The sequence below is a fragment of the Rhipicephalus sanguineus genome, chromosome 1 (genome assembly GCF_013339695.2).
Source record: "Rhipicephalus sanguineus isolate Rsan-2018 chromosome 1, BIME_Rsan_1.4, whole genome shotgun sequence".
In the NCBI taxonomy this organism is placed as follows: Eukaryota; Metazoa; Arthropoda; class Arachnida; order Ixodida; family Ixodidae; genus Rhipicephalus; species Rhipicephalus sanguineus.
This window is the reverse complement of record NC_051176.1, coordinates 132,211,014-132,227,155: the sequence shown is the minus strand read 5'-3', so window position 1 is coordinate 132,227,155 and position 16,142 is coordinate 132,211,014. Positions and strand designations below refer to the sequence as shown.

The following is a 16,142-nucleotide window of genomic DNA, read 5'->3' as shown; positions in this document are numbered from 1 at the left end:
GACTGGTTGAGGGGGTCTTAGGACTTCCTCACACTAGTCCCTCTGGTCTTTCAATAAAGTCCCTTGTATGTATGTATATAACTATCAGACTTTCTCGTGCGTGGCAAATAAGGTGGTACGTCACGGTCGTGACGAATTCTTGAGAAATGCATTGTGAATGCTTTCAAATGTGCTCCCACACATAGTTTTGCAGAGTTCTGTCAAGTGCATTAACATCAACCTCGTTGCTTTACTTCAAGTTGCGCTTGCAGAAATTTCGTTCTCATATTTAAGTTTTGACGGTGAGACCGTTGATCTATATACTTGCTCAAGATGAAGCTGAAAGGTCGCATTTGCACGGTTTATAGTTGTCTCGTGTCTTTTGTTGTGTAACAGGTCTCGTGTGACGGAAGCATACTCAACATTTTGCAAGATTAAAATTTCACGCAGCAGCTTTACCTCCACGACGACATCCTTAAATATGTGGCAAGAAGCGGTGCTTAATGACCGGGTAGCGGATGAACAAATGTGGATATGTGTAGACCATTAGAGCGTTTGGGAAATCATCACTCCTAGTACGCACTTGATTGTTATATTGCTGAAATTCTGCAATATAAGTGCAATTAATTGGCTGTTTTTCATGGGCGGCACAAGAAAAATTTGAATTTTTAGCGTTTAAATTCGCTGAACCCGACGCCCCTAATTCACGTATACCCTAAGACAATTCACGCTTATTTGATCGCCAGGACTTGGTAATTTTAGCATGTAATAAACGCAATCCTGTTCAAGCTAAGCATCATTAACGTTGAAACGAGTAAATACCAACAGAAGCCTCATCTATATATATAAAGGACGCAACATGAGCTCGCCACAGCACCGCTAGAACTAAGTTGAATCCAGTTCCTGCAAACATGAATGAAAAGTGGCATATCGGGAATTAGCAAGCGCGCATGAAGCCTTTTTACAGAATGAATTGTCATGAATAGCGTCACACACAGGCAATGCGAAGTACTACAATAACCTACCGTATCTTTAGTGAACAAGCCGTAGGAACCGTTATTACTTTCCGTACAAAAATTTTCCCGCAGCCGCACAAGTTAACAAGAGAAAAGAACACGCGTTATATCATCAGGCAAGCACTATTTTAACCCGTAGCCCACACCCCCTTAATTTCAAGGGCTGTCTCGGCCTTTAAACATAAGATGCGATTCGTGTTGTGCCTTTCGGACGAATGAGATGAGGACAGAAGTGTCATTGTTCGAATGTGGCAAAGCGGACAGTAGCCACAGGCGGTATTGATAAGCTTCGGATGAAGAAAATGAAAATTTGGGCTCGTAGGTGCAATACTGAGAAAAAACAAAAAACAAAACTAGAGCACAATCCCGACGTAAACCAACAAACAAAAAAACAAAAGAAATAGAAAGACTCCTCCACATCGCTGTGGTGGTGTCCGTCTGTCTTGTATATACGTCGTGATTGTGTGTTAGTTATTTCACAATGTTGGACCAAAGGTCGAAGCTAAGCCTCCGCTCGATAAGCTCATTATTATTTCTTAAAATGTACTGATGGGCTAGTTGGTTGATCATCCTAGCGTATGAGTTGAATTTCAGCACTTGTGCATGTCCTTTTTGTTTTGTGACATCTTTTCACCCGGTGTGCGCTGCCATACGCTATAACATTATTTTTGATCAGCTTCTGTTCCTTTATGGAATTCGTAATTATATTGTATGTCATGAAGGACAGATTCATGTTCGATTTTGCTAATGATCCGGAAGGGCGTAATGGCCACTGTGCCGGTTTGCAAGCGATGTTTTGCTGCTGCGACTGGCTACTTAAGTTACGATAACACGACATTTTTATTTTCTGAACTATGGTAGTGCTGCGCGAGAAACGGCTAAACAAGACAAACTCCGACGAAGTAGGTTCCGAAGAAACGAAGAAACCACGCATCTCTGGCAAGTCCAGGTAGTATAGCCAAAAGGAAAGCAAGCGTTACAGAGAAGCCGTGCCGGTTGAGTGCTGGAAGGAGCCAATTGCATACAAGTACAGGCAACACGCAAAGTGTGACGGCACGAAGCCATCCATTCCGAGAATCACGAGTAAAGACGCACGAGGGAAAGGGCGTTTGCAATAGGTTATGCTCACTCGCTAAGTGGGTCTCTTTGAACTGGATGCATTGAGGCAGAAATGAATATTGAGTCGGATAAAAAGGCACGTACAAGCAAAATGCCCACCAATACAAAAAAAGAAAAAAAAGGGCGCCGATAAAAAAACTAGCTCCGTATAATAGCATCATTAAAGCTTCCTCTTGCTCAATTCTACTTTCGCTTCAAAAGAAGACAACCTTCCGTTTTGCATAACTTGACGTGTTATTGTTTATTTCTTTTGCATTCGCAGATGTGGAAGGATGATGCACCAGAGCGGCTCGCGCACTAAGTTTAGCTGTACGCGATACAAAGAGGGAAACCCACGGAAGTGTCAGGGTTAACTTGCATGCATCAGAACGTTTGGCGCGTTCTGATCAAGGACACCGGGAAAAGAATACGCACGTATATATAAGCGCAGCCTACCATGCTTATTTTATCGAGTTCAGTCTCAACTTGGTGTATTCCACTTCTTGTGTAGCTGCTCTCGCAGAAACAACCTCAGCTCATCCGAAATGAAGGTTCTGCTGGTCTGCGGTCTCGTCCTCGTCGGAGCCTTCTTCGCTAATGCTGAGGGTGGCAGGGAATTGTGTGGTAAGAACATTAATATTATTATCATTTTTTAGCGCTCGCAGTATTGCACGCACAAGACTCGAGGCGTTTGGTGCTGCATCAGTCGGAGTAATTAATATTCCCGCATGCCGCACATTGTTGCCCGTCTGGCTAAGGGAATTTTATCTGGGCCACCCGTTTCAGCCAACTATAATATAAATAGTGACCGCCGAAGGTGGACCGTGGAAGCATGAACTGATGAACAGTGGAGCGAATAACGGTCGCCTCTGCCTGAAACATTGTTGTGCCTGAACTCCTGCTTTGAGTAAACAAGGCTACAACTCATGGCTCCAGGCCTCGTTTGTACAAGTATTGTTGTCCACGTGTATAAAAAGGATCATTTAATTCATGTCTGGTAGAAACACTAAGCACAATTTGTAGAAAGTAAAAGTGGCCACGACTACCAAGAGCTCAAGCGTCAGTGGCGAATCTTGCTATTTCAAACCTGAAGGGATAGCATTATTGGCCACATAATTAAAAGGCACAATTAAACAAGCCCGAATTAACACTCTGAATCAATTAAACGGCATATAAGCTTTCGGAGGGGACTGGTGGAGCGAGTTTAAGAGTATGCTTAGTAACTAGAAGAGAACAAAATAAATATTTAGCCATCTTCTATTTTGTAATATTTTGTCGCGTAGGAGCTATGTAACTAGCGTATTTATGCGCATTCTGCCACATTAAAATTTTATGTTTTACAGTTTATTTTTCTGTCATAACGCACATATCGATGCGCCTGTCGACCTCAACGGCCGATGGTAGCAGCGTCGAAGCGCACAAGCTCTGCCGATATTCTTGTGCTAGAATTCAATACCAGAACAATCACGTGTAGACAGGTAGGGTTTGGGGGACGTAAAAGCCTTTGAGTATATTTTGCCCGCTAAATTCATTTGACAGGCACAATTGCTTATACTACCTTTTTCGAGAACACTTCAAGTGAAGTGGCTCATGCTATATAAATAGTGCATTGTATACGTATATATCTTTTTCGGCAAATAATTACGGCAGTGGACATCAGTCACGCGTTAACTCCGAGAGTTATTCCATGAAAAAGAACTCGCCTATTAAATGAGGTACCAGTGAACGTACGGTAATTACGGGTCACAATAAAATAACGCATGCAACGAGCTCCTTGAGGCTAAATTTATATACCGCTGAACCAGTGCATGCCAATCTTTCGTTGCGGCCTAGATCAGGGGTGTCAGTCACACTCGGTAACAGGGTACTATAAGTTGCTTGTACCTTGTGTCCTATAATACTAGACAAGCCTGTGTCACTTATATAATTTAGAAGAAAACGGACCTCAGCAATGATGTATGATGCCTCTCCCCCCCCCCCCCCCCGCTATTTAAAAAAATTGACACTGAACGTACTGTTTTTAGCATAGCGGTCGCTCACTTTTAATTGGTGTGCCTTGCCCGCAGCGAATTTTTTCGCACAAGTGCCCACACAGAGAGAAACACGCTTCCAGTGCCAATTATGAAACGTCTGTGTTTTGTTTTTATTTTGCAGGTCTGAGCCATGGCGATATCAAGGGAGTCCTCAGCTGCATGGCAGAACATGCACCCCCTGAGGTAGTCACTCACTCACTCACTCACTCACTCACTCACTCACTCACTCACTCACTCACTCACTCACTCACTCACTCACTCACTCACTCACTCACTCACTCACTCACTCACTCACTCACTCACTCACTCACTCACTCACTCACTCACTCACTCACTCACTCACTCACTCACTCACTCACTCACTCACTCACTCACTCACTCACTCACTCACTCACTCACTCACTCACTCACTCACTCACTCACTCACTCACTCACTCACTCACTCACTCACTCACTCACTCACTCACTCAGAGTGTCAGCCAGACAATGATTCGCATAAACTCTTCGATCAACGAAGAAAGATAGTCCGGCCTTTTCTCGAATCGAGTTTTTTTATAAAGCGCGACTATTCACGCAGGTGAAGACAAAGGCCCTGGAGGTCCTCGGCGAGAAGGGCGACAACGTGGCCGAGATTATTAAGGCCAAGTGCGAGAGTGATGTGGACTTTGTAAGTGCAGGTTCATTTTACTATGGCGGCATAGAATTCGTTGTTTATATGCATTGCTTTAGTACTTGAAGGTAAATCTGATTTTATTTTCAGATAAATAAATATTTGCTGCTGGCTAAAGTAGCACGGGTACTGTACTTGTTTATGACCATACGGCCTTATTCTCTCACAGCAAGCACGACCCGTCATCGCCTGCGATTACGAATATGAAGTTGGATTTTTATTTTTGTTTAAATTGGGACTGTTGCCTCTTTTCAGTACTTGGAAGAATAGGAAGTGAGGACATCACTGTCTAGTAAATAACAAGTCTTGCGGGATAATTTCCTCCTGTATGAGTTCCGGAACACGTTCAGACCAGACGGGTGGGGATAAGCGCTGTTCATCACGCAAGAAGCCATGCAAAATTTTAACCGAGGGGAATCTTTTTCAAGAAGCCTTCTCTCTGTGCATGACGTTAACCTCGAAGAGTACAGCTAGAATACGAGCTGGTGCGAAAGTGTCGTTTTAGTCATGATGATTTGAGCAATGCCTAGAATGTGACCACGTCGCATTTGCTCCAATTAAATCCGTTTGATGTTCCGCCTATAGAATGAAGCAATGACAAATTAGATGGTACCCTAAACGCTGTAAAGTGTAATCATTACAACTGAAACTGACTTTGTCTCTCTCTTTTTCGTGCAGGCGTCACTGATTTCGACAGTTTTCTCGGTAAGCAATTGTTTCTTATTATTACGGTGTTTTGCTTTTTTTTTCTTTTTAGCAGCTATTTTGGTGTTCTCAAGCACGGGTTCTTAGCATACGTTCGGGCATGCAACATATCGTGCGCCTTTATGCACAAACCGACATATACATTGGTTGTATGTACAGCTAGTACGCACACTGCACGCTGTCTTCTATGCGTACGCCTCCCTCGTTCAGGTTTTCCTTGATCAACATGAAAAACAAACAAGCCTACTCTTACCTATCCATTTAAACTGTTACAAAAAACAAAAAAAAAGTGTCTTTGCGGCTGTTTGCCATATATATAGCAGAAGTACAAAAAGGAACGCTACATTTTTCTTGTGAGAATAATCTGATGTCCACACTAATAACGGTGCGAGTCAAAGTGGTGTGTGATAGTGCGAGAAAAAACAGCGTATTATTCCCAATTACGTGTCTTTTCATCACGGATCGCGCATCGGAACATCAGTGTCTCTTCAGTTTGTTGGTAGCTGTTGTATAATTGTTAGCACAGCCTGTTCTTTGCTTCTCATTTACAATATGCTCGTCTAGATTTCGGATAACATTGACCCTTCTCTTGTATTAGCCACGCTTGTGCATCTTCTTATTATCTTATATTAGACAGTAATCGCTGTTTCCAATAACGTTACGTAAGGGGAGCAGCTCACACAAATTTAATGCGATTAGTTTCGCGGTCTTTACGTTTAGTTCAGGTTTAAAAAAGTGAAAACCAGAGATAACTGTAATAGCAAAGGATGCATTAGCAAGCTACAGTGCTACGCACTCTTTTACAGACAGCCAATATCTGTGCTCCACTATGAAATGAAATGATATAAAATACGGGTCGATAAACTATATGACCAGATCTGATGAACTGTAAGACATGCCTCTAAAGGCGAAATTACGGAAAGAAATGTTAAAAGTTAAATTTCTTAAATTGATTGCTTTTCCCTTTTCTGTTACAGGAGCATGTGGCAACCGCTATTAAGGCAGCTTACAACCACTGCAAACCGGCCTCTCGCTAGCCTACGAGGTCGTCGGAGCACCGTTCAGAAGAAAACAATTGTTTTTTTTTTTGTTAGATCCGTAGATTAAAAATAAAGGCATAAGCAGAACGAATTCGTGAGCTCTCATAATCACTTATTCAGCCACAGCACGGTGCGCGCTACGTTTAAAAAAGCCTGTTGGCTGTTTAAACGTAGCGCGCAACGTACTGCGAATGGCATATCCTTATGTGATCCTTCTTTGTCACGCGAAGTTCAGGCCTTACGTAACAGGGTGGCCGCATTTCCTGCGCGCCGTGTGCGGTCAGTTTCGGCATCGGCCTTAAAATTCGATGATGAATATCTCACTACGAGCAGCTTTTGCGACTTCCAAGGAAATGTGTGTGCCATTAATTGCAACGCCCTACAACTTTCATTCACAAATAAATTCCCTCAAGTCAATAATTAAAAACTTAATTGGCGAGGTTTTGTTAATTAATCACTTCACTGTTACTTTAGCTGCGGCAAGGTATATTTAAGCCTCGACGTACAGTTCGTGTGCGAAGACGACAGGAGCCATAATATTTTGTCATAGTATTTTAGTAAAATACCTGTATTGTCTAAAAAAAAATTCGGTATACCACGCAAGACTAACTGACCGTGACGTTGTGTGTGTGTGATCCTTCCAAATTGCGTATTAGGCGTCTCAGAAGGCTGGAATATTGAGACTCTGGCACCGGCGTTGCAGGTGTCACGCCTCAATAATGCATGAGACGCGATATCAGATTATCAGATAAATTCCGCTCTGACCAGTATCTACAACTTATAATAATTGTTGGCGTTTCACGTCCCAAAACCACGATATGATTATGAGGGACGCCGTAGTGGAGGGCTCCGGAAATTTTGACCATGCGGTGTTCCTTAACGTAGACCAACGTGGTGGGTTTGTAGTATCCAGAACGCTGTGGCATGCCACATACTGCAACGCCGTGCAGATACGACACGTATCTACACACACACACACACACACACACACACACACACACACACACACACACACACACACACACACACACACACACACACACACACACACACACACACACACACACACACACACACACACACACACACACACACACACACACACATGCGTACGCACGTACGCACGCATACACACACAAATAGTAAGGCTGAAGGAATCGGTCTTTCACCAGTCGGAGATAAGAGAAACGCACCCCGACGTGATCACGAAAAAACACATCGCTATGTTTCAGCTGCTGGCGGCCATTGACGTCGCCATCTGCAACAACCTCGCAAAAGAAGCCGTTACAAAACCCCCGAAGGAGCAAATTTTGCTTCTATATCTTTGCTCAAGACTGACGCAGACGATCACATCATTTATTAACAGAAATGTCCTACGCCTGACTCCCTACATCGCAGTAGTCTCCCACTCACCTGAGCTAGCGAGCAGCATTCACGAAATTTAGTGTTCCGCGAAGGCCGGGAACGTGAAGATTGGATCTGGGGGGCACAGTTGCCAGGATTGGTTATTTCACGCCAATTTGACTACTTCTTAAGGTTGGTGGCGGCAAAAAAAAAAAACGTCTTGGCTACTTGGCTACATTCTGGTTACTTTCTTGCTCCATCGATTTGCGTCAAATTATCAATATCTGGTAACGTCGCAGCCACTGGCGTTCAAGTATGTGGCGGGGAATCTTGTTTCCCGCTCTAAAATAGAATTCGGTACTTGCATTACACAAAAGCAAATGCTTTTGTGTATGTGGCTGGGTCTAAGCGACAATTGTTGCATGATGCCTCATTTCGCCGACCACCTATACACCTGCGATACATGACTTTAAAGAGTAACTGGAAGTGAAGCGGACAATCGAAAGCGCTCTGCACTGATCGACATTAAAAGTCGGATATCTGTCGAGCTGGTTGTGTTGTTCCCTAGAATTACGTGCAGATATCTATTTAGGAATATTGACTGCTCGGACTTCAATAATAATAATATCCGGGGTTTTACGTGCCAAAACGACGATATGATTATGAGGCACGCCGTACAGTAGTGGACTCCGGAAATTTCGTACTTGGACTTCGTCATCACGCCAGAAATGATTGCAAAAATGACTAGTTTATGCCTTAATCACAGCGACTGTGATATTGAGCACATTCATGTCCTACTCATTTTTATTGTCGCCACAACACTGTTACTTCTGGTCCTCTTAAGAAATATCACGCAATACGCGTGAAGAGTGTGTCCTTTTTGCAACAGCGCAAGACACTTCGTCATCCTGCACAAAACGATTGCTAAGGTCATCAACTTATGCTTGATTCTGAGGAATTCTGATCTTAAAGCGTTCATTCTGTACTTATTTACATCTCGGACGAAAGGCTTTTGTCATATAAATAAAAAAAAAAAACGACGCAGTTGTTATCACGCGCGCGTGGCTACTTTTGGCTACTTTTATAACTCTTGACTGAAGGTGGCTACTTTTTGGCTATTTTTTTGTCTTCTCGACCTGGCAGCTTTGGGGAGGGTGGTTGAGTTTGAACAATATTTTAGCTAACGTCGCCGCTTGAAAGGGCTTTCTCATATATGGTCATATATAGGTCAATTTCTGAAGGGGATTTAAGGCAAGGACTCGTAGAACATGGCCTATCGATAGCGATCTCCAGAATGACTGAAATGTGGACGCCGACTCTGAAATGTAGCGTTTTTGTTCTACGGCTATGTTTCAGAGGATGGTGGTCGCAAGGGGTGCGTCCCGAAAAAAAAAATTCTTGAGACCAGTAGCGCCTGTGTAGCGTATGAACCCACTTATTAAGATAATAAAAAAAATATGCGACGTAGGCAGACATGTGCGGGACGGGCCGCTAGCCAAAGGTCCGCGGGCCACGTATTTGAAGCACGTGCTGTAGGCCTAATTGTGTAGGTTGCACTAATTCTACCTCTATATGTAAATATTCCTGCTACTTGCAGGTATTCCACAAATTGGAGAAGCATAAGTTTATGGCTTACACGTAGGTGCTGCGCTTAGGAATGCACAATCACTCTTGATTGTAATAACCGATAGCACTTTACGATGTGCCTGTGGTGGCGAAGAAGCTGTGTAACATTTACACAACTACCCTCAGTGCTTTTAAAATTAAAGGCTTGCTTAGCGTCAACGAATACCTAGACGCCTAAGCAACACCAGTAGAAAGAAGTGCCTCTTTTCTTGTGCTTCTTTTTTGTGCTCGTGGTGCTTAGGCGTCTAGCCTTTTATCGAAGTTATGTACCAACTGTACCAGCAACAAGTTCTGCTCGCTTAGCCTACTGGCCTAAACCAACGATAGTCTCACTTAATCTCTGTTCACAGAAGTTAAATTATGAGAATTACAGATTACAATAACATAAGGTCGCAGGTTCATCTTCCCAGAAGTTCTAGCCTACGTGTACCATTTCAAGTGCAATATGAAGCGTCTTTATAGGCTCTGTGGTGACGCCAGAGCCGAAAATAAAAGGCAAATCAATCGTAGGGCCACCAAACAACCTTCAAAAATGCCCCCTGTCGTCCGGGGTTGCTTAGCAGATATGGCGTTGCGCTGCTAAGCACATGGTCGAGTGACCAAATACTGGCCACATTTCGATGGGAGGGGAATTCGAAAACACTCGCGTAGACATGTTTTGTGTGCGCGTTAAAGAACCCTAAGTGGTCGAAAGTATTCCTGTTATTCCCACTGTGCGGCCTGCCTCTTGATGAGATGGCGGTTTTAGTACGTTAAACAGTGAATTGTATTGTCTGACGCTTCGAAACAATACATCAATGTGGCATTGCGCAGACGCAACTGAGTTTACTATAGTGTGTGATTTTCTTCTAAATTTCCAGCGCTATTTGCGCGTTCGGCGCGCATGCGCCTCGTAATAATTCGACAAGGAAGGAACGTTCTATATAACTGGCTGGCTCCGAGACATCAAGCTTGCAATGGAGTTGGCGTGTCGAGGAAGCGAAACGCCAGAGTATAGGTACAAGTATCGTCGCGTGCCGTTGTGTCGCTAATGCTCTGCGTGAAGAGCAGCCAGCCTTTAGTCAGGGAGGTTATGCGAAAGCGCGCTTATCGCTTAGCCTTGGTAAGGACGTTGAAGTCAGCGTATACGTCGCAGCCAGTTAGTGTGGAAAACCGATCTCTCGAATCGATTCGTGCGTCATTCAACGTAACAAAAAGCGGGCAGCGAATAAATATGCAGAAAAGAGCTTGCCTGTTTGGCTCAACCTTGTATTCTCGCCCCTCTGGACGTAACGTAGCCAACATGAGAAGAAAGGAAGGGAAACCATATGAAAAAGCGTGCGCAGGAGCGCGTGAGTAAGTGTCCGTAATGCAATTTCTGAGGCGCCAGTTTAATGCGATTCCTCGAAGTCGACAATTGGGCATGGTTAATATTCTTTCGTCTCCTTAAATGGGGCAGTGCACAAACACACACACACACAAAAAGCTTTCGTCATTGTGTTGTGTTTTTGTGGGCTCCCCCTCCCCCTTTTCCCCTTCCCTTCAAGGTGAGTGTAACGCAAATTTTTGCGTTTTTGTTGCCATACTTTAAAACGCACGCTCTCACTTTGAAACCAGCGTTGTGCAAGATAGAACGCCAGTGGAATTTGTGTGAAGTTTGGGGATAGTATTCTAGTAAATGTACTAAGCGCGTTTTTGCCTGGGTAAGCGAACTTGTTCCCTTGCCTTGTATGCGCAGGAAGGCACGTAATATGTTGGAAGGTACCTCCTATCAGTGAGTGCGAGGCCAGAAATGAGTATTAAGCATCCAAACCATCTGTGCTGCAGAAGATGGAGAATGGTGGCCAGGACCTTCTCATTAGGTTAGCGAGAGTGAAAAGGCAGAAGCGAAAAATGACAACGTAGAGTGAACTGGAGTTTAAAGGGCCAAGCAGAACGTTTTATAGGTTCTCGAAAAGAACGGCTAGGGAATCGGGTTGGCCTTGTAGCATTTCCAGCATAATGTTATGCATAATAAGTATACCAGTGAAGACGAGTGTCTGACTGTTTGGTGCTGCACGTTAACTCAAACCTGCATTCCGCTTTTGAAACATCTCAGTAAGTATAGCAATTACATTTCGTGTAACTGGCCTTTAACGTGTCGTTTTTCTTGTCCGAATTGGTTGAGCTATGATTGTGTAAGCAACCTAACTGCAGTTTGTCTCTGATTCGAAGCAGCTGACGCACTATAGTTCGCAATACTGCCCCGTCACCCCCTCGCTTTCAATGTGCATATGGAGCTAACGCCAGCGGAACGGGCGTGCGTAATTTTAATTTAATATCTATTTGGTTTTAGAATGCGGGACGTAGCCAATGCGGCCCGCGGATTTGTGTTATCTTTGACCTCAGTGCGTGTAATATACTTTTTAATGTACTGTGATGACTCATACACAGTTTTCATGATCGTACTTTACTACTGCGAGAAAACGCTTAAGCACGATGAACGCTTACTAAGCCGCCCACAGCGTTTAAACAGAATTAACATTTATAAGTGGTAGCAAAATACAGTGCAACAGTCATGGCGGTATGCCTCTGCCCTCATCATTGCTCTTTATTTTGCTACAACTACGTAAAGGTTTTATTGCTTCTTAGCTGTGGCCGAGTACCTCGTCCTATTACTCGTGGCAGGCTTTCCAATCACAACTCGATGGTGATCCAAAACTTCGAATGAAAAACCAAATTTAAAATGTTTTTTTTTTTTAAAGTGTAGAAATACCGGTATAAGTGGTTATTGAATAAATAATCGCGGTCAGCGCTGCTTTTGCCGTTCCCGCTCCTCAGAGTAGTGGGTGAACAAAGGAAGCTCTTTGAGCTGCCATGTATTATGCGACCAGATAGAACACTTTAGCCTTTATCTTGAATAAAACACGTGTTACTTATCTTGCAAATTTCCCGAACATTGCACGTTCTACTTGATCGGTGATGAGTTCTTTAACGGTTTAGCAATGCTTGTAGTATCATAGTTATTATCTGAAATGTCGCACGGACAACAACACGAGGACGAGGCACGCATTGAAATTACACGAGAAAGTGTAGCACTCAACATTCGGCAGATGGGTCCCAGATTTGCGCAAAATCAGACCTCATAAGTGGCAAGAATCTTTTGGCTGCATTTGGGCGTGTAAATCCGTCAGCGACGAATGAAATAAATAATTAAGTCAAACTAAAAAAGTTGTTTCGCTCGGAAGAGAACCCATTGTTACATAATTAATTGGGCAACTATACGAGGTAAAAAAAAGGTTCGTGCATGAGTTTATCGGAATTGCAGTGAGCACTCGAACCAGCATTAATAGCATTAGACAGTAGGCCTATCAGTTTAAAAATAATTTGGGCCCGTGGTCAGCAAGAGCTTTACGGAAGTGCGCTTTTAAAAACATTCAAAAGGTTTATTGAAGACAACGGCATTCTTGGCCGTTATTAACGCATTTAATCTTTGCATTGTTTTAACTCCACAATGCATGTATGTGTGACTGTTGACTATGTTGTCTTCACGGTCATGTTATGTCCGTTGCATTTTATCTTATGTACGAGGGTCGTTCAAGTCAATCCAGGAGTTTTTTTAAAAACAAACAGAAAACAGAAGTGTGGAAAGCGGATTTATTTCTTTACACAACCCCCAGCTGCAGTTATACACTTATCCAAGCGTCTAACTAACGCCTGGAATGCTTCGGCATAGAAAGATTTATTATTACAGCGGAACCATCGTAGGACACCGGTCTTCACTTCATCATCAGTGTTGAAATGTTTTTCTCCAAGGAACTCCTTCAGGGGCCCATACACGTGGCAATCACCTGGTGCCAAGTCAGGACTATTGGGGGAGGTGTGGTAATATCTCCAGCAAAGTTCCTGGACTGTTCAAAATGTGCGTTGAGCGGTATGCCGGTCGTGCATTGTCTTGCAAGAAGACCACATCATTTGTGATCAAACCCGGACGCTTCTTCCGTAAACTCTTGTGCACATCACGCAGTAATAGACATACGGTCATCTTTGAAGTGCTTACAGCATTCGAATGTCTTACTGCGACTAAGTGTCTTATTACAGTACTGAGCCTGAAGCCTTCCGTAAATTTCAGCAGGTCTTATGCCCGCGTTCCCTAAAAGCTTCATCACAACCCGCTGTTCCACGTAGACGTTCACACTGTTGTCCGTCATCTTGAATAACAGTCTATCCCGAAGCGCGGAAAATGAGCACCGTCAACCAGTATCTCGACACAGGTGCCAGTTTCTACTGCATACAAAACCTCCAGCCTAGGCATCCATTTCAACCAGGAAAGAAAAAAAGTCCCGGATTGACTTGAACAATCCTCGTATGTTACGTTTTATTTGTGTACATATATGCGATTGTTGACTATGCTCTATTAACTGCGTCTTATAGACTACGCTGTCTATAACTATATGTAATAATTAATCTACATGATGTCTGTGCCACATGCTGACTTCAGAACTTCATACAAGGGGACATTCTTCATTGTATTTTTGAGATGTCATATCGGAGGGTCATGGTGTTATTCAAATTGTATATTGTATGTTCTGCGTATTTGTTATGTTCTGGCGTTGCCGGGAGAAGGCTGTTTTATATGTAATTTTTGGAGCCTGTATGTTCTATGTTCGAGCCCTCTAAGAGCTAAGGAGTAGCCGGCGCATTATTTGATCACCAACATCTACTAATATGCCATGCCAATAAAAATAAAAACAAAACAACAACAACAAAAAAGAAACAGAACAAGCACAACGCCACGCACATAAAGGAAAACATGGGATGATCCCACTCGCGAACATTCGCTGCAAAAAAGATGCCGTGATGAAGAGCACAAAAAGCTCTGAGCGAAACCTTATGTGCCATAAAACTTGAAATTATACGACCGGCAACACCAAGCGTGCGGTACGACAGCGCAGACTAAGGCACGAACTATATTTCCTTGCCTAGCCTTTGCACCTATCGCAGATTACTTCCAAATGGTGTGCGCTCAACCGCGCCATGCGCACCCTGGGCTGTTCTTGAGAAGGAGACTACATGTGCTCATCACGTGAGCTTCAAGATCGACATCGTTCTTCTCGGTACACCCTCGCACGCCTTTATGATACGATGCGCGGGATCTCATCGTACTTCGGTTTTACACAGAACAGCGTGGTGACGGCGCAAATTTTTCTTGAGTGTCCACATAATTGCATTCGCAAGAAAACAAAGCAAGTGTCGAAACAGCGTTGCCAGCTGTAGCTCGTGGTATGCCCAGTGGCAGCAGTTTCTTGTTAACTGCAGCCCACTGCTCCCTCAACGAGGTGAAGCTAAGCGTCAAGTGCTTCCGTGGCATCACAGGAAGCACAACGTGCACTAGGAACATGTCTTGACTTGTTGGTGCAACAGCTCAACCACCATGCATCACAGTCTAAAGCCAACGGCCCCGAATCCGTATAGAAAATTATGTAGTGGTTGAAATTAGAGTGCTGATATTCTTTACTTTTCATCTCTTGTTGTCCATGTTTTTTCGTCATCTTGAAAACGCGTTTAAAGATGAACTGAAATCAACTAGCCTAACTTGGCGCTACACTAGAGCTATAGGTGAGCTGCGCATCCGCAGGCAAAAGTCATTAATTGGCACAAAATGTCAGTACAGTTGCTGTACTCGCGTCCGAGAAGCCACAAGGTCAGTCTCCTCATTGCACTGTATACGCGTGTATCCGCTGGTCGAATAAAAATTGGCCGCGCATCTGCGTGCTTCGCTGCAAATATCATCGAAAGACGATAGAGGAGCGCTGCGTTAGAGTTACTGTATATGCTACCTTTGGGTAGCAGAGTTGCGCATAGGTCTGGCTAGCAACGATGGCTATGTCGCGAAGACTCACTCCGTTTTTGCAGGCGACATGCCTACCGGGTCACCGGTCGACATGTTTGGCGTGTCGAAGACCGGTGATTTACTTTAATGTGAATGACTAGTGTCAATCCAGTTCACTGCAGCGGCGCCATCGAGAAATACAAAACTTGGCCCAACGTCAGCTTCTCCGCAACGCATGGATGCTAGTGGCGTTTGGAAGACAGATGCGCAACTCTGCTACCTAAAGGTAGCATATGCAGTAACTCTACGCTGCGTGAGATATGGACGCTATCTGGCAATACGTCGGGAAACGAGCTTGTGCAGAGGGCACGGAGGAGGAAAGTTCTTTCCTTCTTCCGTGGCAGAGAGCTTTCGTCGGCGCGTCGCATTTTCAGCGCAGCCGTATATTTAGCGCAGCTTAAGAAACTAGAGTCTTGAGAATTACGTGTCAATGTATTTTCTATTAAAGGAACACACCACCTAATATTTACCTAGTGATGTTGTGTCTCAGATATGCGTAATATTTACTTTTTGATCGACAACGTTCACAAGTATGAACAGCCGTACCAGTTCAAGCTGGGTGGGCGGTAAGCAAGTGGTTCAACTTTGGCCAGGTGGCTGAATCGGGTGACAGACAGACAAACAGAAAGACAGACAGATAGACAGACAGACAGACAGACAGACAGACAGACAGACAGACAGACAGACAGACAGAGAGACAGACCAAAATTTCTGCGTTTAAGTTCCCGAAGAAAGACTGTCGTCTTTAAAAGACACCGTCAGATGGTGTTACCGATGCTC

At 43.9% G+C, this 16,142-nt stretch overlaps 1 protein-coding gene across 1 annotated transcript; it reads left to right on the top strand.

Annotated features, from left to right (window-relative positions):
• Window positions 1-2,474: 2,474 nt before the first annotated feature.
• Window positions 2,475-6,626, top strand: LOC119386878 (uncharacterized). Its single transcript, XM_037654155.1, has 5 exons — window positions 2,475-2,717; window positions 4,248-4,309; window positions 4,704-4,793; window positions 5,475-5,501; window positions 6,479-6,626. Exons 1-5 carry the CDS (start codon window positions 2,639-2,641, stop codon window positions 6,536-6,538), a joined length of 318 nt encoding a protein of 105 aa, XP_037510083.1. The 5' UTR covers window positions 2,475-2,638; the 3' UTR covers window positions 6,539-6,626.
• Window positions 6,627-16,142: the final 9,516 nt, after the last annotated feature.